The following is a 23,487-nucleotide window of genomic DNA, read 5'->3' as shown; positions in this document are numbered from 1 at the left end:
AACAAAAGTTTATTTCGTCATTGAATCGCGATTTCGCTGCTCTTACGTAAAGTTTGTCAAGTCGCAGTGGTAAATTTCATCGAGCGTCATCGGGCAAAATTGTCGCTCGTTTCACCTTGAAATTTCCATCGTTAGGCAACAGAGGTCCAATAGCCATACTTCCCTCTCGATTCGCTGGACAGCAGTCCAGGGTGGCAATTATCGCGTTACAGGGGATACGAGAGCCACGTTCAAACTACTTTTGCAGCCCAAAGCACGATGTCACCCGAGACGTGGAGAGGCTCGCGACCGAGAGCGTACGGGAATAGGAAGGAGCAGCCGTGGAGATCCATCTACGTCTGGGATTCGAGGATGCCGCCACTCTACGAGGTCATGCGCCCGGCGTTTCGCGTCTTGCGGGTCTTTGGCCTCGCGCCCTACGTTCTATCCAAGGACGGCAGCTCGGCCCGGATGCGTGTCTGTAACGTCTATTGCCTCCACTCCCTCGTCAGCGCGTGCGTCTACTTCGACTGCACCTACCGGTTGCTCAAGATTTATGAAAATATGCACTTGGAGCTCTCGACTGGTGCGTCCATCATCATCTACGAGGTATTGCAAAATATCCGGTTTCCTGCTTTCCCTCCTTAATGCATTATTATATGTTTGAGATTACTATATGTATAGGATTGCTACGAATCTACGTTTCTTTTTTTATTTCGGCCAACTGGTCGATGACGAAACTTAATCATTCCTAATGATTAATAGAAGTGTTAACGAACAAACAGGCTTAACATCATCCTAATAATTTTGTCTTTCCGATATATTTAAAGGAAGACTGAGGATTAGGCGTTTCATAAAAGCTCCGCGCATTTATTTATTAATCCGAATAGCAATAAAAAATAAATCTTTCGTCATGTAATTGTGTACTCTTGGCCCGTACATTAGTAACGATCGAGTCGTAAGTTGCGAGACAAGCCAATTTTCCACTTAAACAATGTAAATGTAACAATGCTTTTGTGTGTGTGTGTATATATATATATATATATATATATATATATGTGTGTGTGTGTGTGTGTGTGTGTGTGTGTGTGTGTGTGTGTGTGTGTATGAGACAAGACATGACGAATATTTCAGCCATTAAACTTAACTTCATTATTTCAACTGTGCGATTGTGGGTCAAGAGAAGGGCGCGACGACGGAAGCCAACGATTATGATAATGATGATGACGATGACGATGATGACGATGATGATAATGATTACGGGAGGAAATAAATTCTTTACGCCATTGTATATATTTTTTAATGTTATTGTATGTACGTAAGTTATTGGTTCGTACTACTAAATCAGTTGTTCGCGTTTTATCGATAAGCTTATTCTGATATATCGTTTCTCGTTTGATACATGAAACAATTCATTTTTATTTGAAAATACAGTCTGAGTTATTTAAATATTTAATAAAGGCAAACAAAAAAGAAAAAAGAAATTAATTGAAAATGCGCAAATATAAATTAATATCATTTTTAATTTAGTTAACATGTACATTTGGGTCAAATAACAATATATTGACATTATAATGTATGTATGGATATTTTTGCGATTATGGAAATATTTACATTAGATCATAAAATTGAAAAATAAATTTTTATTCAATTCATAGATTTGAAATAACATTTTTCTTGTAATGTTTCAACCAATGAAATGATACGATTAAATTAAATTTTCATGTCTAAGCTCAAGCTCACAACGTATTACATTGTATTATATGTAAAATTTCGTTTTCGCATAAAAATTTGATTTACATTCGTATGTCGACCGTACGTACTTTCTTGTTATTAGCTAAATTAAAAAAAAAAATTATTAAGAACATTGCTAAAGAGAATTTATACTTTATTTTAACGAAAATATTTTATTCAAGTAAAATCATTCATGTAAAATATTAAAATATTTTGAAAAAATTTCTAAAAGCATTGTTAAAAATTCCGTAATAATTAAGCGAAATCAATATAAAGTTTACGAATTGTTATTTCATATAAATGCACATTCTTTTATGCAATAAAAATATTTTATATTTTAATCGCTAAATATCGCTGTAAAATCGTTAAATATTTCTCGGCCAATATGCACATATTGGAAAATATTCTCACATTTTTTTAACTAACAAATACGTTTTGATTATTTTTACATCCTCGAATTTTAGTGTTTTTGGTTATTGCATCACGTAATTTAACTTTTTTTTTTTGTTTTTTTTTTTTTTTGTTAATTCTATTAAACTTTTATGGCTACCAATGGATCTCTTCAATTTCAAAAGTCCTTTTAGTAACTAAATTGATGTCTATTAATTTCGCTATGTGTACTCTTTTTCTTTTTTTAAATTATTGTAGATTGATTATCCGATATTGATAGATAATTAATTATTAGATGATTGAGTAATAATTGCATATGAATTAATTTAAGTATATCAAATAACAGCAATGTACATTAACTGCATGTTATCACACATATATATATATATATATATATATATGCTTCTGAAAATAGAAATAATCTCGCAACAAACTGTATAATTTAATCATCCGAGCATAAATAAGAAGCTGTAAAGGTTATAATAGTTTTTTGTCTTTTAATGAATTAATTTGACATTCATTTGAATTAAAAAATTTATCAATATACGCTTTTTAATCTTAATGTCGAATGTGAATTGTTTAGATTTTTTTGTTCTCTATCAATTCATGTTCATTCCAAATATTATGCTTTTGTCTACTATGCTTTTTCTAAATGGTAAATAGAATTGCATGTAGATGAGATACATTATTAATCTGTAATTATAAAATAAGGAATATATTATTTTTTTTTTTGCAAATACATTTAGGATTTTTAACGTTTAATATTGTCTTTCAACGTTACGTTAAGAAAACTTTATCCGAAGCGATTATTATCGCAAAGAACCGAAAAATTCCCTCGAATGCTTCATTAAAGAGAATATTATCAACCGTTATTCTAATGAAGTAATGAAGTAAATTCTAAAATCCTAATAAAAATAACATTCAGAATTTCTACATAATTGAAGAATAATTAAAAATTGTTATCTGTTTAGTAAATAGTAAATTGCTATTGTAAATACCAACGAGAAACGAGTCGCGCAAATTAATTAATTTACAAACTACAACCATAGGGACGCCCCCGCGAGATTCAGAATAGTCTCCACCTACGATCCACGTGTAATTCAATTAGTTGACAACAATCTCAGTGTGGATCCTAATCGTTGGCCATATTTTTTTCGTCTCCCACTAAACCTTCCCGATGAACTCCCATTAACTGCGTCATAAAAGATACGATTCAGTTGGTTTGCCATGCATGAATAAAGAAGCAAAAAAGAAAAAAAAAGAAAAAAAAAGTAGAAAAGTTTACTAACGATTCACTTATTCGACGTACAGATATTCCTGAACGTCTTCGTGGTAACGTCGGACCTGGTCCTCGACATCGCTCGTCGCGGTCGCATCGTCAACTTATGCAATCGACTCGCGAACTTTGACACGGCTCTCGGTATTATCTGGAAGCCGCCTCCTCGCATACTCAGGAAACGGCTTATCGGCTTCATCATCGCAAACATCTTGATCTGGTCGGTGATTGTCGACCTTAGTGCCCGCAGCTTCAAGGACACCTACCTTAACATGATCCGCCACACCATTATTTACCTCGCTACTGCCGTTGGCATCTTCAAGTTCTGCGGCGCGATATTACTCCTGGAGCAACGGTTTGGGCAGCTTAACAACCTCGCACTGCGAGATGGTCCTAACATCTTCGCCGAGGTGAAGTCGACGCAGGCAAAATCCAAGTCTAAATTCCCGCGATTCAATAAATTATTGTGAAAATTTAATCGACCTCTAAGAATTATGATTTAAACGGAGCTGCTTAAGTATTAATAAGATTTCAGTGAAATTCATAAACGAAGTTTTCCTATCCGACAATTCATAATTTCGTCCGACTCGAAATAAAGTGATTTTATTCTGGTGTGGTCGTGGTGGTGGAGGGGGGAGGGGGGGGGCAGTGATTGAGGGCTGAGCGTCCGAAAGCTGCGTATATATTGAATTGAAACAATAATTTTATTTATGTCCTCGTAAAGGATTTTCTTACATATGCTTTTATTTATTTCAATGGTAAAAAAAAAATAAAATTAAGAAACTTACACTTATCTTAACAATAAAGCTTAACGAAATCTATACATTTTTAAAAATATATATATATATTTCTTATGTATATATTATTTTTTATTTATATATAAATGTATATATTTTAACAAAATATTTTACAAAGTTTTTGCAAAGAAACTTTAATACAAGCATTTGATGCAATTTCAATAAATTTTTGTTTAATATACTATAGGTTTAAGCTCTTACGGACAGGGTGACTTTTTAAATAAATTCATGGTATTTCAATAGTCGGTATGATATTTATTATGCCACAATTCAAACATTATAATTTTATGTTAATTTATCACTGAACAATTATTAGTCAATAATGTTATGAATAATAAATCATATGGTTGAATAAAAGCTCTTATGCTATTGATAGTATCGTTGAATAGAATTTTCACAAAACTGTGTAATTTTTTAAACTAAAAGTAATGAATAAATCATACATTTTCAATATGGGATTGTCGTTGGTGTCAATTCTACCAATACTAATAGAGACTTTCAGTGATTCCCTCGGTAATTACTTAATAATGAACTAATGGACTTCACTAACATAACAATCTATCCAGGAGTGTATTATCAATAATAATGTACATTAAAAAACAATGCGTACAATTGAAAAAATTTGAAATGAAACAATGAAAAAATACAGTTATTCTAGTAAGAAATAAAAGATATTTAACGAAGTAAATAAATATTTTACTATTATTTATTAGTTTTACAGATACAAATAGTTATTATAGGGTAAAGAAAAAAATCTTTTCATATCTAACTCCTTGTAATAGTAAAAAATTAATATTTCTATTATTTTAGGTCAGAAAGTCATATTAAAAGTAATAGGACTATTAATTATTATTCCTTGAATTATAATTTTATAACATAAAAAAAAACATAAAAAATTTCAATATTTAAATATAATATAAAAAAGTTCAATATTTTCCTTTTTATTGTTAATCATATGCTAATATTATTAATTTAATTGTGATATTATTATTAACAAAAAAAAAAACAAAAAACAAAAAAAAAACAAAGAAGAAAAGAAAAAACTTTGAACAGTGTAAACTCATATTGCACAATAAATTTTTCTATTCCTGTTGATAGGTTAACAAATTAAATAACAAAAGGTATTTGATAATATGAAATTGAATTCCAGTAAAAGAATTATAGAAAACAAATGTCGTATATGTAGAATAATAAAATGCTTCAATTATGTTATTATCGATAAGATCTGATATGCACAACTACAGATATCAATTATCGGAAATTATTTTATTTTAATTATATAGAAGCGGTGATGACAATAATTCACTGTACGGTTTTTCCAACACAAAATCATACAACAAATACTTTGGATATAAAATTATTAAAATTAAATGGATGAAATTACTAATTTCAATATACAATTATGAATTGATAATCATGAATTGTTTGGAAATAAAACAAATTAATCAACACGAAAGGATAACATAACAAATATTAAAACAGTAATTGCAAAAATATTACAGCGAAACACCCTTTTTACATGGCTAGGCAACTTATTAATTTTATTATTATAAAACTTTACTACCTGATCTATACAATCGTAATGATAAACATAAAATTACGATAGAAATTTAATACACACAAGTTCCTTAAAAATGATATTAACTATTATTGACTTATTTATCAAGGTGCTTTTATGTTTTATCTATCATTATCCATTATTACATAGAATTATATTTTTAAAAACTCTTCTCAATAGATCAATATTTATCAATATTCTTAATTAATTAATATATTCAATAACAATCTATTGTCCATTAAAATCGTCAAAACAATGCGAATGAAAATGTCGTTATATTAATGCGATTCGATATAAAATGTTTGTTTAAATAGAATCGCAAGGGTACATTAAATAATTAAATCATTACTCAACCATTATTGAGATTAACAATAGATGCTTATTTTTCTAGAAAATAGAAATCTTGTACGGTCAATTAATGGACATTAGCGAGGAGCTAAATGACATGTACTCGTGGTCGCTATTTCTGTTTATCTTCGATCTCTTTAGTCACATCGTGACTAATACATATTTTATTTTGGTTTTCCTCAATTTCCGTTACGTTGATATACTGATTACCTTGGGGCTACTTATGTGGATAGTCATTTATCTCGTGCTACTTCTGATACTCCTTGTGACCTGTCATGCTGTCACGTTGAAGGTGAATCTCGTGTGAATCGTTGCCGTTCGGTATGCCTTTGACTGCATAGGGAAACGGCGCCGATCAATACAAAATATCCTTTTATTTTTCAGGCGAATCGTTTTCCTCAGATTTTAATGGATTGGCGCAGACGCAATAATCGCCAGAATAAATATTTGGTACATTAATTTTACTGACTTAAATAACTACCCTAGAATTTAATATAGATCTACTCGGCTTTTTTCTTTCTTTTTCTTTTTCTTTTTCTTTTTCTTTTTGTTTTGTTTTTGTTTTTTTGCAATTTCAACGGGTCGTTGTGTCTTTAGAATCACGGTAAAATTAGCGTGGTATAATTGAAATTTAATAATACGCAAAACATTAGCAATACATATAAACAGCAATATCTTATAAATCAATACTTATAAATATTTTTCCTTATATTGCAGAATACACGGACAACCTTGCATTATTTAAATCGTAAGCTAATGCTTACAGCCGGTGGATGTTTTCACGTACATTTACCTTTGATAACTGCGGTAAACAACATTTTTTAATATGATAATTATATAGAATATCTAATGAATATTAATTGATTGATCTTTTTTTTTTTTGTTTTTAGAGTTTGTCTCATATTTCGACATATATTGTCATACTTCTACAAATACCAAATAATCAAATATCTTAAATTGATGAAATGAGAAGATTTTCTTTATACACCTGTTATATACATCTATATAAATCATATTGTAGTAATAATTAAAATTTCGATAATAAATTAATTATCCATCGTTAATAAATATTATCAATTTTTTTTAAATACAATTTAACGAATTTACGCACATATAGTGTATAACGCAACGTATTCGTTATCGCTTAGTTCGTAAAATTAATTTGCGATTTGACTTCAAATAAATTGACACGTGAAGTCGTGAGTTGATGTATTTTCTTAATGATAAAAAAAAAAAATTACTACTTCTTATCTAGTAAATAAATTTCATCGCAACTGAAATTCAGGAATTTCGAAACTTATATGAGAGGCATCTACAATCATGATGATTTTTTAAAAATATTTTCAACATAAAAACCCAGACGCGCATGCTCCAAAGATTATTTGTTGAAATTCCGTGTGAAAGAACTACATGTCGTGAGGGTGGGGGTGGGGGGCATAAAAGACGTCGAGTGCTGCTGGTCAGTTTACCTTTGGGTTCAACGTAACGCAAGCACGTGCACGTCTTTTTTCCCTTAACTTTTTTTTATTTCTATCACATTTCGTTAGAATAATAGAATAGATCCAGCTCGGCATGCTCTGGCATAATCTTAAGCGCACGAGGCAATGACACGGACGACTGTGTTGTTGTTCTTTTATTAATGCAACTTTAATTCAAAATAATCGGACCGAGTAATGAGAAAATAAGATTTTTTTTTTAGAGCCAATGACTAGGATTAACCTGGAGGTCTATAGGTATCCTTGTCCGGATAAATTCAGCCTTTTTCCACCTTCGTGTAGATAAAATGACTTTTAAGATTTTTCCTCTTGCTTCTTAATTAATTTAAGTGACAAGTTTTTTCCTTTCTTTCCGTCTATCGTCACTCACTATTTCACTAATTAATTTCATTATTTGCTTAATTGATACTGATCTAAATGATTTTCCGTTACAAAAAAAAAAAAAAAAATCATAAAAACTATTATAAAAAAAATTTAGTTTCATTATATATCAATATTTAATACGTATATGAATAATATAATAATGGATAAATTAATTTGACATGAAACATATATTAATGCATGCTTGACTAATTACAACAGAATAATAAACAAAAATTATCAGTAAACTAATAGCATTTATATATTTCCATAAAATATAACAATTTTCATCTTAGTGAGACGTACTTTTTGCCATAAACATGATTTTCTTTTAATTTCCAGTAATACTTAAGTAATATTTAAGGCATCGTTAAAAAAAATAATACAAAAATCTAATATATCACTGGCACGAAATGACAACCTAAGCTCATATCATAAAATATTCTCATATACACTCTATATGATACACGAGTATGTTCAATAAAATTTTTTATACCAAAATTAACATATCACACACCAAGGCCTCGAAGATTGCTTCCAACTTAGATATTGAATTTACAGAAATAATTTTTTTTTATAAATTACGCTTTTCATTAAAATTTTTCACAAAAAATTTAATAATTTAAAACGCAAAATAACTTGAATCATCATTACTCGACATTAAAGTACATAATATTGTTTAACATTTTATTTCATACTCATGTATATAAATTTTTTCGTTTATAATTTGTTTGGCAATTAGTATAAAATTTTAGAATATATTAAATAAAATGTGGTTTATGTTTTATATGAGTATAAAACTTCTTATCGGCATTTACATTAAATAATTAATATTAAATTTAAAAGCAGTTAAAATTATAATTGGATATCTAATAAAATGACATTGTAAGTCGAAAACATTATTCTATCAATATATTTAAAAATGATATTTCTATATCTCATTAATAGTAGAGTTTTGGAATTTTCATCTAAAATATCAAAACGATATATGTACGAAAATACATAAACAAAATGAATTAACAGTATTTTGATATTTTTTCCTGCATAGAATATAATTCTTTCTCTTGTGATAAAAAATATTACTAAAAGCTGCTGTGCAAATATTGAAAATTAAGCAGCAACAAAATATATTCAATTATAGCTGCATTTTATTCTGATTTTATCTCATTCTTTCTCTTGTTATTTCAATTTTAATGAAACAATCATGAAAAAGTCAATATTATAATAATAAAAAATGTATATCATACAACAAGAATTTAATATTTACATGTCAAAAAATATATTACATATAAAGTTACGTAAAGAATTTTTCATGATAATAATAGTATGTGTAAATTTGGTTCAACTCTCTTATTGATTTCTAAATAAAAAACAAATTATTGTCGATTAAAATATCACGTGCATATACAATTCAATATGTTCAGAAATGTTAAATTTTAACAAAATAGCTTGTATTTTTCAATAATTATTACAAAATAAATAAGTCATTTATCGCATCTCAATTAACAATAATTAATAATTTATATATATATATATATATATATATATATATATATATTACATTCAATGGTATTCGTTAAAATGAATTAAAATTTTTTTAAATATCCAATACAAAATTTATAACTCAGCATAATAATGGGGGATAAATAATTTTATATTTTAACGTTACACTTATTTTGAGAAAATAATATACGAAAAATAACGTATCATTATTCACATTAATTTTCAAATAAATAATCAAACAAAATTAATTTAATATTTTGAATTATTTCTTATTGAACTGATACAATCGATATATATATTCATTGGTGAAATTACATATTATTTATAGTTTATCCATGATAAATTCAATAAAAAAAGTTATTTTCAAAATCTATGGTATATTCCTAAAATCACATATTTTCAATAAATCCTATGATTAAAAAATTAAATACTTTAAAAAGTTCGGAATGTACGCTTGATGAAGGAAATGTTTCATTGTTAGCTAGAAAACTATGGTGTAAAGTAATTAATAATTTTAACATGTGGTTTAAATAACCAATAAACATAATAATTCAATTGAAAAGTTATATATAATTTAAATTTACGTGTATACATGAGTTATTATCGTATTAAATTACAAATAATGAATAATTATATGCAAAAACTTTTCTTGCTCTTACAAGTCTTAATATCTTTTTTCTTTTTAATCATTATGATTAATCAATATCATACATTTAATATACTATTCAAATTTTATTGATTTTACATATAAAATTTAATTCATATAAATCTTGTATGAATAAATTTAATCGATATTATATAATTTAATGTATTGCTAAAATCATTGAAATTTTCAAGAGTTCATAATTTTTTTAATAATCGATAACATCTTATTCGATTCTTATAAAATATTAAATAAAATTCTTATATATGTGTGCGAAAGGATAATATTTTCAAGCTTTGCATAATTCCTTATATAGTTTTTTTTTTTTTTAATTCAGCACGTAGTTTTATAATATAAACGCATATGTCACTAAAACAATAAAATGCCTTGCAAGAAAATCATTTTCTAATATTTATTTTGTTAAAGAAAAATAAATAAAGAAATAGCCTTTTAAATACTTATTTTTAATAAAACATATGCAAATATTTAATGCCTCAAACAATAAACAAACGAATAAGTATACTATCGATCAACATTATAAGTATGTAAATATTACACTCGTATTTTATTCTTATACACATGTCATAATAAAATTTAATGGAAATAAAGCAAACATATATATGTATACAAATAATATTATTTCATTCTTAATTTAAATATTTATTAAAATAGCACCCTTTACTAATAACAGGTTCAACTTGTATGAAAATAAAAATTTGAAGTTCCTATAATAGTGGTTTGGTTAATAAACTACATAGACTATTATCCTTCGACAATAACGTTACATCAACTATTTGTCTTTTCTTTCAAATAATTTAAAAAGGACACACACACACGCGCGCGCGCACACACACACACACACACGATACACAACTTTATTCAATACTGCCAAATGCAAAACAAATATTCACAAATCATTTCACTGTCTGTCAATACGACTGATAAGGGAGAATATTATTGAGTAAATCAAAATACAATTAAAATAATTTTTATTTATATTAAAAATCTAACTTTACAATGTTTGAAAATTCAAATAATAAATTTTGTAAGCATTATTATAAAATAAATGAATATTGGTAAATTAAAAATTGCTCTTTACATTATAAATATCAAAGGACACAAGCACTACAATAATTATCGATTTAATTGTTCCTCCTTAATGTGCAAAGGATTGTGTATATAAATACGAACGACGCGTATGATAGTGCGCGCGCGCGTCAGCCTATTTCGATGGCTACGGTTTAGTACATCTGGATCAATAAGAAAAATTGTAAATTAATATATTGCAAAAAGGACGTTAGACGTTGGTTAGATAAGGGAGACGGTCGCAAACAGCCGAGTCAAAGCTCGTAAAGGCACCTGATAGGCTTGCCCTTGCAGTCCTCAATGACGCTAAGAGCCCTGTCGAGGATGTCCTTGTGTAGCTGTTCCTTGGGCCGGTCGGCATCAAAAGCGACCCAGGTCTCGGTTTCGGAGAGCTCGGAGAAATAGCGCGCGACCTTGCGCTGCATGTCAGCGCGCTCGAAACGTTCATCGCCCCACTGCTCGCGGCATTCACGTCGAGGTAGACGACGAGGTCCGGTGCGGGCAGACCTCGATCCGGGCCCTTGCACCACTCCAATTGCCTGCCAGTGGTCGCCGCACTGTAGGCCGCACCCGAAGCGGCGTATCTAAGCAGAATAATCCCACGAGTCATTTATCGTTATGGGTAATTCGAATTCTGCATTTTAGGTATTTGCTGAGCTTTAGGTATACGCTGGATCGGTGATTGCGCATTGGCCGTAACCGGAACTCGGCATATTCATCAAGTTACTCAACAACACGAAGGTTATTCTCGTTACAATACAAAGGCTTCCACGAGCGGGCGTTTCATGCGTTAGAAAATTGCGTTTTAAATTACGAATGTCCCGCCCCCATTAAAAATGCCTATGTACACTGCATCTGTTAAAATTGTTGGAGTGGAAAAAGTTAAAAAGAGCGCTTATAGAGCATTTTAATGTTAATGCTATGTAAATATTATTATTGTCGAATGGAGTAGCAGATAAGCAATTTTAGAATAAAAGTTGATGAATATATATCCCGCGCTCCGATTAATTACCTACTATTCTATTTTATACCATTACTTACAGCGTGCACGATAAAAAAAAAATAAATAAATAAATAAATAAAAATAATAATAGCTTTCCCTCTGTAAGAGAAGTATCTAAAATGTTTCTCGTTATACACATTATAATATTATATAAAATTAAAAAAATTATCTAATTATCTTAAGTGATAAGCAAATTAGATGTGCACTAGAAGAAATGTGTGCAATGTAATGCATTTCCAGTGCCATTATTTTAGCTTTTTTTCTTTTTCATTCTATTTAAGTTTCACAAACTTTAATTAAAACTTCATTATGCTTAGAAAAGTAAATAACTTTTTAATATTCTAGTCAATTACTATTCACTGATCAAATATTAGAATATTCGAGTTGTGTTATGAAGTATTTTATAATTATTAGGTATGCAGCAATGCGCACAAATAGTTTAGATAAATTCGTTGTACATTGCATTTGTGTACACGTCTCGTGCTCATTTCAAGACAATTAGAAAATTCTTAAAGTTGGAAAGGAAAATTCAAAGCTCAGTTGTATCGATATCTTTATCTATTTAATTAACGTACAAATTACAATAAATCCTTAAATTAATCAAGTCGAAATAAAAATTGTTATTAAGTTACCATGTTAAAAATATTGTGATTTACATGCATAAGTAAGCGTAATGGAGATATTTGTTGACAGTAGTAAATCTTTATATCCCCGATTGGAAAGTTCTCTATCTCATCTCAATAAGTATTGATTGAGATAAAAATGCTGTTATAGAGATCGATTGAATTATATGGCGATTGATGGTTGTTGTTTTGTCTATCTCGTTAAAAAAAAAAAAAAAAAAAAAAAAAAAAAAAAAAAAAAAAAAAAAGGATTGTCGATATGCTATCATCAGTGGAGTAAACGTAATCGATAAAATACTTATACACATAGAAAATAATTAATAAAATTTTTCCAGTCACTTTTAGCCACTCGACTGACATATTTTCTTAAATGTTTTTACAACAGTACATTATGTCATTATAGAGATTGGAAGATATTTTAATTTTGCACATGTCAAAATATGTTTTTAATTAAAAAAAATCGATTGATGAATGGTTGGTCCAGCATCTCACGTGATAGATGCCCCTAGGCGTTGCACATCCCCTACGGGCCTCAAGTATGCCCGGGAATTAGAAGAAGTATCTTATACGTATAATTGAATAAGAGAGAGGAAAAAAAGTTGGTCGCCTAATGCACTCGAAGAATTATTGCACGTGCGGAAGAATGGGTAAAATGAGTTTCGCCCAGAGCTAAGAGGAAAAGCGAGGAAAATGATGCCGAAAAATTATTGAGATTCAGAATGTATAATAATCAAGAAAGTTGTTAGAAAGAATGTATTTATATGATTTTATTATTTTATTATATATGTTCATTATATCCACAAATTGATAATATACGTGACAAAATTTAAATACAAGAATTTGAAACCTTAAAGCATTTTTCTATGTATATTTGTACGTGCGAGAGTTTTTCTTTAAGTGTTATGATATATAAGCTGTTATGCTTGAAAAAGCCGCTGATAATATTTACGAAATTCCTTACATTAATTAATATATATAATTATATAACGAGGATAAATATTGCAGGAACTACAATAAATACACTACTTACAACAACAATAATCACTAAAATTCATAAGATAGTAATATGTTGAAAGTGGCTTAATTACCTTTCTTTTTTATAACATTTATACCAAAAGGTAAAAATGACATCGCATCCCTTTAATCAATGTTATAATTGGGATTTAAAAAAAAAAAAAAAAAAATAATAATAATAATAATAATAATAAAGAAAAAAATCACTAAGGCTAATCAAGTGAGAATGTTGCACTAATGATCGTAATTAAAAATTCATTGCTATAAAAAGCTTAGAAAGTTTATCAAACAAAATTATCCAAGTAATATTTTACATAATTTATCGTCTGAATTGGATATTCTATGCATTGGAAGCATTATTGTTATTTTATAAATTCCTTAGAACTACACATTAGATTATTTCCATAGCGTACAAAATCTTAAACCCCATGGGAAACTTGATAACTTTCACTATTGCTTAGAATATAAAAAAACACGAGTTTTCAAGAAAAATTGACCTTTCACCCATGGGAATGGTTCAAGAAAACTGAGTTCAATTTTTCAAAGTACAATAATACGACGACAGTACATTTTTGTATTTTATGTGAAATCCAGAAACGTATTATTTTGTTATGCTATACGAACTGTTAAGTTATTTAAGAAATAAACTTGTATAATAAAAAGTGATTTGAAATGGACTGTAAAAGGAATAATTGTTTTTATATTTTATGTACGCTGGAATATATTCTTTTAATATACAAATTTATTGTTTCCCCGTGAGATATTTTATTATTTTCATTGTTGTTGTTGTTGTTGTTGTTGTTGTTATTATTATGGAAAAGGATGTTAATTTTGTTTACGTGTAAATGAGTAGAATATTGTTTACAGTTAGCAAAATAAGATTTTTTTTTTTTTTATTCATCCTATTCACGTAACGCTTATGCGCAAAAACATACTATTACTTATCTAGTTATTAATTCGTTCATTTTATGTATTTAATTCTCTGTCACTGGAAAATATTATTCTAAACTTATTACGAAATACTGCATTTTAGAATTCATTCAAGTACTTATGAATTTTTTATGAGAATACATATTAGAATGTAAATATGAATTGTAAATCATTCGATAAAGTTATATGTTTTATTATATTATTAATGTAAATTTTTTTTTTGGCATTTATTATAATTGGAAAAAATTAAGAATTTTTTACTTACCTATCGACAATAAGAGTTGTGCCCTGTTCGAGTATTTGGTAAATATTGTCTTTGCATTCCCATCGATTTGCCGAAAATAGCAAATGTACTGCCTCGGGTGCAAGTTCAGTTTTCTTTGTTAGATAGTCATTAATTATTCCACCGATTGTAGTATCTCTGTCTAAAAAAAAAATTAGAGTTATGTGAATTACTTGACAATCTAATGTGACGTTGCGCAGGTGCATTATAATAGCTAAGTGTCATCTATCATGAATCTAGTAAACTAAAAATAGCTTTCTTTTCTTCAAATAATTGACCGATGATTACTCGTGAGAAATAAAACGCAGAAAAGATTTATATAGTTTAGAGAATAAATAGGGTTCGTATTATCAAATAACGTTTTATTATTTACATGTAAATGTTTATGAATATGGCCGTAATAAATCTGCATATGCATATTCAGCAATGAATAGACGAATTTCGGTTTTTCAAAACAGATCAACCCATAAACTTGTACTATTTATGCTGTATAAGATTAAAACTTTAAAAACGATTGCAAATAACGCATAAGGATAAATATATTTTATGTCATTTTCACGAACAGATTATTTTGAGTAATACGATTGCCTTTTGAAACAATTTAAATTTTGTGATAAAATATTTTTAAAAAGCGTTGGCGGGGGGAGATAAAAATTTTTCTATATTAATGACAATTATATATTAGTATATATAACCATTATAAAATTACATTTACTTTTATAATAAAAAATTTAATGAAATTAAATATCATTTATGGGAAAAAATATTTCAATTATTCATGTAATCAGCGAATGTAAATAATTATTAAATAAACACTCTTAAACTCAAACGTAACAAATTATATTTCTATAATTGTTATTATCACACTTTATTTATAGGGTAATAAAGAGTTACGAAGTGTGGTTAGGTTATGTCTACGAAAGTTATATCATAAATGTTTAGGCCACTATAATTTTGGAAGAATTTTGTCGAAATTTTAATGAATTTAAAAAAAAATAATTTTAACATTCGTTAAAACATAAAACAAAAAACAATGTAACGTCAAAAATCGTTTCTTTCAGCTGTAAGTGCATTTAAGTTTTCATTCTAAATTCTAAACTTACGTAAAGTGATTAATGTCCTTGTTCAAAACATCAATTAACCGACAATTATAATAAATTACCTTACCAGGAAAAATGCGCTGCTCGACAGATATAGAATGATCTTTCAGTGCTTCGATAAGCAATGACACCTGCGTCGATTTTCCCGCTCGATCCAATCCTTCCAGAACCAGAAAAGCACCTCGCATCCTGATTTTAAATCACCTCACAAGTACTCTACGTATAAAATTCCCCTTAATTTATTCGTACAAACAAATTTATAGGAAATAATATCCTACGTACTCAAAAATTTCCTTATAAAATATTATTAACTATTATACGCTCACACCGGATACGGCGTCAATAATAAAATACCTATAATCGTCCGCACGTGCTCATGTTATTATGAATATATTTACGAAGAAGTAAGATAAGTTCCATTACTTTAAATGTTTTGGTGCTGCGTATTTCATAATGGCCTTAAGGCTTAGTCGCTCGTAAGCAAATTTAATGACGGCAAATCGCTTTAACGAACCGACTCGAAGCATTCGTTTTTACGATAATAACACCGTAACTCAATTAATTAAATAAATAAAATTCTAATGCAAATCGCGATAAATTGGGCTCGATGGTGACCTCTTGTGATGAAATCATTAAGCTTTGCAAGACATTTCGTCAAAAAGGTAGAAATTAGATATTTTAACGAAATAAAAAGAATTTGAGTCTAAAGCTTCCAATAGATGGCGCTGTCTCCAATCTAATGATATTCATATATATATATATATATATATATATATATATATATATATATATATATATATATATATACACATGCATGCGAAGTAAGAATATTTATGTGTGAGAGTTTGTTAGCTCTGGCTTAGCTCCATCAATAAAGACACATCAGATATAATTATTATTCTTAACGACTACAGCATCCCATGCTATTTAACATGTGTCGTCATTTATATTTTTAATAATAAAATATCCTGACACATTAAAAGTTTTCCCAATTCGATTCAATATACTCAATAGGTAAACATAATATATAATGAAATAACATATAATAGTCTCTGGATACGTAAACAATGCAAATTTTGTGTACTATTATTATACTAATACATCAAGTTTAATATCACGAGCTTTAGGGTTTAAATATTAAGGGCCTCTACTCACTTATCAAGATTTCTTCAATTCATTGCTAATGCGAGTGATAATTGAAATTATAACAATATATATATTGTAAGCACACTCTTTACATTTTTATTCTATCTTTACGAACAAGAATTTTAACGATGTTAAATTTTAAATCGACATAATGAAAGTTTACTTAAATATTCAAAACATTTAAAATAAATAAATGCCAATTGATATGGGAATGTCTTATGTGAAATAATCAGAATTGGAAGCTTATACAAAACGTGAAAGCTTACGGTTTCTTTAACTCTTATTCAATTCTGTGAAATAACATAAGGATAAAATGAAATTAATTGGAAAATGTGAAATCAAATGATATACTCCGTAAAAGGGAAATAATGTATTTCTTTTTAAAAAATATCAATATGATTTTTTGCCCCTGCACAATGCGAAAACCGTCCTTTGTGTCCCCACTACTTCCTATCTCAACGTTCGATAATTGTTTATAAATATAACTGCCATTTATTTTTTCAAATAAAATTGCGCGCATGCGTATGTAAATATTTAAAAGTTCGATACCAATGTTAAAAAAGTTAATTTGCGAATTTTATCTGATAATTTTTGTATTTTTCAAATCGCTTTTTTAAGCGATATTTATATAGGATAATTTATATCCGCATGCCATTATAATTGCTTTTTGAAATTTTCATCTGCTTTAAAATGAAGATTACCACAAGTTACCTATTTAAATTATATTAATAAAGTACGATCAATATTCGTTAATCCTTTGGCAATAAAAATTGAATGAAATATGATATGTGCTACTTTCATTATTTATAATAAAAACATTTCGAGCCCTGACATATGTACATGTGGCTGGCTGTGGACACAAAGTTATCAAGTTCGAATGAAAAACTCGATGCATTAGAGGGAAATAAGAAGAAAAGGCTAACAGCTACGAGTGCGTGCTTCGATGCTTAATCATCTTTGTTGCATGCGATCGACGCTGAGAAAAGTTGTTGCCACTAGTTTTACCGATAGTTTTTGCAAATTTGCCGACAAGTATAAGTTTTCGCGAGTTTGCGCTACAGCCGGTAGCACCCTAACCTCCGCATTTTCACCTTTGTTTTACTCTTCGCAAAGTGTACATTGTTATTCTTGCATAAGAGTTTCCCGCGTTCATACGACATCAAGCCGTTTCACTTCCCATTGTCCAAAAATCATGAGCCCAACAACGAGCACAAAATTCAATTATCCAAAAGCTCGTCGTGACGAGACTGCTGTTGACATTTATCATGGCATGAAGGTGAGAATTATAATTGGCCATAAAATTTTAAAATCAAATACTACCTTCTTTAGTTAATACTTTTCTGCATTTCAGACCTTTATTATTTAATGTTATTTTTAGATAAACGATCCGTACAAATGGCTCGAAGATCCAGATTCCGAAGAGACAAAAGCGTATGTCGACGCTCAAAATGCTATTACTTTTCCATTTATAAATGCATGCCCCAAGCGTCAAGCTATCCATGACCGATTAAAACAGCTTTGGGATTATCCTAAGTATTTATGTCCTATAAAGAAAGGGGATAAATACTATTTTTACATGAATACCGGATTACAAAATCAAAGGTATGATGTTAATATTCATAATAACATATCGTCTTTCTTTCAATTTTATATCTTAGTGCTTTCATATCAGTTTTAATAACGATTAAGCGTTGCGATCAATTTATTTTTCTCTAGTGTATATTATGTACAAGATTCGTTAAATGGCGAGCCAAGAGTCTTTCTCGACCCTAATACATTTTCTACAGATGGAACCGTTGCTATTGCAAATGAAGAATTTAGCGAAGACGGGAGTATATATGCTTATGCCTTATCCGCTAGTGGATCTGATTGGAATACTATTCACTTTATTAATACAAAAACTGGTACGATTTGTCCTATGCCATTTTATTAACATTTATTATTAATATAAAAGTATTTCTTCATGCTGTATATATTGTATATTTAAATTTTTATGCGCAGGTGAAAAATACCCTGAAGTTCTGGATAAAGTAAAATACTCGTCGATAACTTGGTCGCATGACAATGTTGGTATTTTTTATGCTTGTTATCCCGAGCAACGTGAAAAAGCAGATGGCTCCGAGACCTTTATTAACCGAAATCAAAAACTGTGTTACCATAAAGTTGGCAGGCCTCAGTCGGAAGATGTAGTAGTAGTTGATTTTCCCGATCATCCTTTATGGAGAATGTGAGTTTATAAATGTGTTAGTTTGTAAGTATCAAAAGTAGTTACCCGTTGTTATTTTTAGAGATGCGCATGTCACAGATTGTGGACGATGGCTTATTGTTTTGCCACAACAGGAGTGCCGTGACAATCTAGTCTTCTTTGCCGAACTTGATAAAGAAAATGACATTAAAGGAAAACTGGAATTAACAAAAGTAGTTGGAACTTTAGAATCTGACTATGATTATGTAGCTAATTTTGGCTCAAAGGCTATTTTCAGGACGAATAAAAATGCTCCTAATTTCAAATTAATAGCTACTGATTTGGAAAATTTCAAAGAAAATAATTGGACCGAATTAATAGCAGAACATCCGAATAATGTCTTAGATTGGGCATCGGCAGTTGACGGAGACAAACTTGTTGTTTGTTATATCGAAGATGTTAAGGTACTGTAAATTTAATATGCGCTCGTTGAGTCGCGAGCGAAATTAAATATGAAGTGTATTTTATAAATAATTAATCCCTTTATATTTATAGAGCATTTTAGGAGTTTACAGTTTAGAAACTGGAAAGTTACTTAGACAGTTACCGTTAGACGTAGGAACCATAATTGGTTTTTCTGGAGATAAAAAGTACTCTGAAATATTTTACCAATTCACATCTTTTCTAACTCCTGGAATAATTTATAGATTAGATCTTAAGAATAATGAAGAATCTCCAAAGGTAATGAATGAAATAATGTAAATAACAAAAATCCTCTTAAATATAACAATGCTTTTATGTATTATATTTCTTATGTATTTAATAATTTTATTAAATACAGGTGTTTCGTGAAACTAAAGTTAATGACTTTGATGCAAGTTTGTACAAAACTACTCAAATATTCTATTCTAGTAAAGATGGAACAAAAATACCAATGTTTATTGTACACAAAAAAGTTTGTTTATCCAACAATTTATCTTCTTACATCTATTTTTATAATTCCTTAATGATATTATTATAATCACATTTATTATTAGGACACGGTGTTAGACGGTTCATCTCCTGCTTTCCTATACGGATATGGAGGATTTAATGTCAGCATTCAACCAACGTTTAGCGTCACACGACTAGTCTTTTTACAGCACCTCAATGGTGTTTTAGCTATTCCAAATATTCGTGGTGGAGGGTAAATATTATTGAATAAAAAAAATAATAATAATAATATCAATCCTACGAAAACCGATTAACGATTTTTTTCTTAGAGAGTACGGTGAGAAGTGGCACAATGGTGGACGTTTTTTCAACAAACAAAATGTGTTCGATGATTTTCAATATGCTGCTGAATATTTGATTGAAAACCACTATACATCGCCGGAAAAATTAATAATTCAAGGTGCCAGTAATGGAGGCCTTTTAGTGGGCGCTTGTATCAATCAAAGGCCCGATCTCTTTGGTGCTGCTATCGCTCAAGTTGGGTAGGTATCGTTCATGCCTGTTATAAGAAATTGAAACTCAAATAAAACAAATCTCTCTCTCTCTCTCTCTCTCTCTCTCTCTCTTTCTCTCTCTCTCTCTTTCTCTCTCTCTCACTCACTCACTCACTCACTCACTCACTCATTTCATTGACAAATAATATTATAAAGAAACGTATTTATTACAAAGAAATGATTTTATAACTAAATTTTGAATTAATTTTAATTGATCATTAATCTTACGAAACAGCGTTATGGATATGCTGAAATTCCATAAGTTTACCGTTGGATATGCTTGGACGTCCGATTACGGTAGCTCGAATGACCCTGAGCACTTCAAGAATCTTTTGAAATATTCACCCTTGCACAATGTAAAACCGCCTGCAAATGGGAGACAATATCCTGCGACGTTACTTTTAACCGCAGATCACGACGATCGCGTTGTGCCATTGCATAGTTTGAAATTAATAGCAACACTTCAGCACGAGATTGGAAGCTTGCCGCAACAAACGAGTCCACTGCTTATTAGAATCGATGTCAAAGCCGGACACGGCAGAGGAAAACCAACATCAAAAGTGGTAAGGAATCGAGACCTTTTTTAAATCATTGTTATATTATTATTTATTATTATTTATTATTATTTATTATTATTTATTATTTATTTATTTATTATTATTATTATTATTATTATTATTATTATAATTATTATAGCTTCGGCAAAATATTGTAGCAGCTCAAAATATTTCATTTAACGTTAATTGAGATCTATTAAACGAGTAATAAATAGTAATACAAATTAAATATATATATTTAATTTTTTTTTTAAACGTTGAATTGCTACGTTATTTTAATACCGATATGATATGAAAATATTAATTAAATAAATTATTAATTGATTTGTTTTCATTTCTTTCCAATTTCCTTCAATCCTCCCTTCCTCCCTCCCTCTCCCCCCCTTTCTTTCTTTCTTTCTTTCTTTCTTTCTTTCTTTCTTTCATTCTAACATTCTTTCATCCTTTCATTCTTAATTCCTTCGTACATTATTTTTTGCCCCCATCTCCCTTCCATTTACCCTTCCTTCTTTCCATCCCAATATTTCCACCCAAATTCTTATTTCCTTTAATTTCTGTTTTTATAGATCGAAGAGAGTACCGATATCTTATCTTTCGTGGTACAAACAGTAAATCTTGAATTTAAATAAATATAACTATAAATTTATTATGAGACTTTGGTCTGGCATTTATATTGATTAATTTTATAAAGATTAAAGGTAATTTTTAACTTTATGCAATTATAATTTTAATTTTTACTTATTCTAAAAGAAAAAATAAATAAAAAAATAAAGGAAAAATAAACTTTTGCAATTCATTTAATGGCCTTTTATTTGTACTAATGCCAATTTATAATCCTTAAGAAATTAATGCAGTGTAAGATTGAAAAACTAATGGAGAAAATCGTTCGTTCAAGTTCAAGCATTGTAATTCAAGCGATTGACAATGAAATAATCTCATTTTTAAACTGAATAACGTAATTGTTGATTGTTGATTGTTATTTTTTTTTCTAATATTATTGAAAAATGCGATTTTTGAGAGAGTGAGTTGAAATTGACAAATCCGAGATATTATTGTTTTGTATACCAAGTTGCCAACTATCCTAACTAATTAATTAATTTGAATTTGGAGTAATTATTTATAATCAGACTTTGTATTTAGCCGAGCTTGGTGTTTATATATTTTATTTATCGATCGGTTCAATCACTCAATCATATTCCTTACTGAACGATGCTTCTATACTTTGCGAATTATCGCTGACAGCAGAATAGAATGGCTTTGGAGTATCGTATTAAGAAAAAAGTGTTGGACATTCCATTGAAAGGACGATATATTTGCCATTTGAATGTAATGTTGCGCGACGTTGATAGTAGCGGCAGCTTTTCAACCCAAACTCAATATTATTGAAAAAAGAAAGAAAGAAAGAAAGAAAGAAAGAAAGAAAGAAGGAAGGAAGGAAAAAACAGTGCCTTTGAATTAAAGTCGATCGGCTGCACAGAGCTTTCGAATAATCGCGGGACTATCATCCGGCAACTTTCCCCTCAACATTTATATACAAAATCGCTCGCTCACGATAATCCGACTCCTCCCTCATTAACTCCCGAGCCAAACCACCCAAAGGCGAGGAAGCCGAGCAGGCCAAGGAGGATTAAAAACGCCGATGATGCGTGTCGAACGCGCATCACCTTCAAGAGACACTCAACATCAGCTCTACGGAGAGTTAAAGCGTAGGAAGCCGACCGAGGAAAAGGACCTTCAATCGTGTTTGACAACACGCGCAAGTTCGCGCGGATCCGCGCGATTCGTACACAAGCCGCGCGAGGGGCAGCCGACCTCGCTCATTGCACCCGAGGCTCTCGGATCTCGCACCTGGGGCCAATGACCAGCGGCCGTCCCCACCTCCAGCTTCCGCTCGGTCGAGCCCGTCGGCCAGGAGCACACGTGCCCCGGGCCTCTGTAGCGCGCTTGGGATACGCGCGAACGAAGGTCGACCCAAGGGCCACTGTTAAC

The 23,487-nt window shown here is 29.8% G+C and overlaps 4 protein-coding genes across 4 annotated transcripts; 3 read left to right on the top strand and 1 right to left on the bottom strand.

Annotated features, from left to right (window-relative positions):
* Positions 1-258: 258 nt before the first annotated feature.
* On the top strand, positions 259-3,849 carry LOC105359066 (uncharacterized). Its single transcript, XM_011495542.1, has 2 exons — positions 259-588; positions 3,415-3,849. Exons 1-2 carry the CDS (start codon positions 259-261, stop codon positions 3,847-3,849), a joined length of 765 nt encoding a protein of 254 aa, XP_011493844.1.
* A 2,160-nt stretch (positions 3,850-6,009) lies between these two features.
* LOC105359065 (uncharacterized) lies at positions 6,010-7,038 on the top strand. Its single transcript, XM_011495541.1, has 4 exons — positions 6,010-6,374; positions 6,467-6,532; positions 6,800-6,889; positions 6,973-7,038. Exons 1-4 carry the CDS (start codon positions 6,153-6,155, stop codon positions 7,036-7,038), a joined length of 444 nt encoding a protein of 147 aa, XP_011493843.1. The 5' UTR covers positions 6,010-6,152.
* A 4,258-nt stretch (positions 7,039-11,296) lies between these two features.
* On the bottom strand, positions 11,297-16,424 carry LOC105368834 (thymidylate kinase). The gene is given in 4 exon segments (XM_011507963.1): positions 11,297-11,636; positions 11,639-11,754; positions 15,006-15,165; positions 16,191-16,424. Coding segments are annotated over 4 exon segments (609 nt in total). The 5' UTR covers positions 16,312-16,424; the 3' UTR covers positions 11,297-11,424.
* A 1,661-nt stretch (positions 16,425-18,085) lies between these two features.
* Positions 18,086-22,162, top strand: LOC105368833 (prolyl endopeptidase). The gene is made up of 11 exons (XM_011507962.1): positions 18,086-18,545; positions 18,648-18,871; positions 18,986-19,173; positions 19,271-19,496; positions 19,558-19,918; positions 20,010-20,195; positions 20,296-20,409; positions 20,492-20,640; positions 20,717-20,929; positions 21,177-21,504; positions 22,065-22,162. Exons 1-11 carry the CDS (start codon positions 18,213-18,215, stop codon positions 22,125-22,127), a joined length of 2,385 nt encoding a protein of 794 aa, XP_011506264.1. The 5' UTR covers positions 18,086-18,212; the 3' UTR covers positions 22,128-22,162.
* The last annotated feature ends 1,325 nt before the right edge of the window (positions 22,163-23,487 follow it).

This window comes from Ceratosolen solmsi, unplaced genomic scaffold (assembly GCF_000503995.2).
Source record: "Ceratosolen solmsi marchali unplaced genomic scaffold, CerSol_1.0 scaffold1, whole genome shotgun sequence".
Lineage (NCBI taxonomy): Eukaryota > Metazoa > Arthropoda > Insecta > Hymenoptera > Agaonidae > Ceratosolen > Ceratosolen solmsi.
The sequence above is the reverse complement of the archived record's forward strand: the minus strand, read 5'-3'. Positions and strand labels throughout refer to the sequence as shown.

Coding starts and splice junctions, on each gene's coding strand:
- LOC105359066 (XM_011495542.1), top strand. CDS start 259: ATGTCACCCGAGACGTGGAGAGGCTCGCGACCGAGAGCGTACGGGAAT. Junction 589..3,414: donor CGTCCATCATCATCTACGAG/GTATTGCAAAAT, acceptor TTCGACGTACAG/ATATTCCTGAACGTCTTCGT.
- LOC105359065 (XM_011495541.1), top strand. CDS start 6,153: ATGGACATTAGCGAGGAGCTAAATGACATGTACTCGTGGTCGCTATTT. Junction 6,375..6,466: donor GTCATGCTGTCACGTTGAAG/GTGAATCTCGTG, acceptor TTTATTTTTCAG/GCGAATCGTTTTCCTCAGAT. Junction 6,890..6,972: donor ATTTACCTTTGATAACTGCG/GTAAACAACATT, acceptor TTTTGTTTTTAG/AGTTTGTCTCATATTTCGAC.
- LOC105368833 (XM_011507962.1), top strand. CDS start 18,213: ATGCTTAATCATCTTTGTTGCATGCGATCGACGCTGAGAAAAGTTGTT. Junction 19,497..19,557: donor GATCATCCTTTATGGAGAAT/GTGAGTTTATAA, acceptor TGTTATTTTTAG/AGATGCGCATGTCACAGATT. Junction 20,930..21,176: donor GCTGCTATCGCTCAAGTTGG/GTAGGTATCGTT, acceptor CTTACGAAACAG/CGTTATGGATATGCTGAAAT.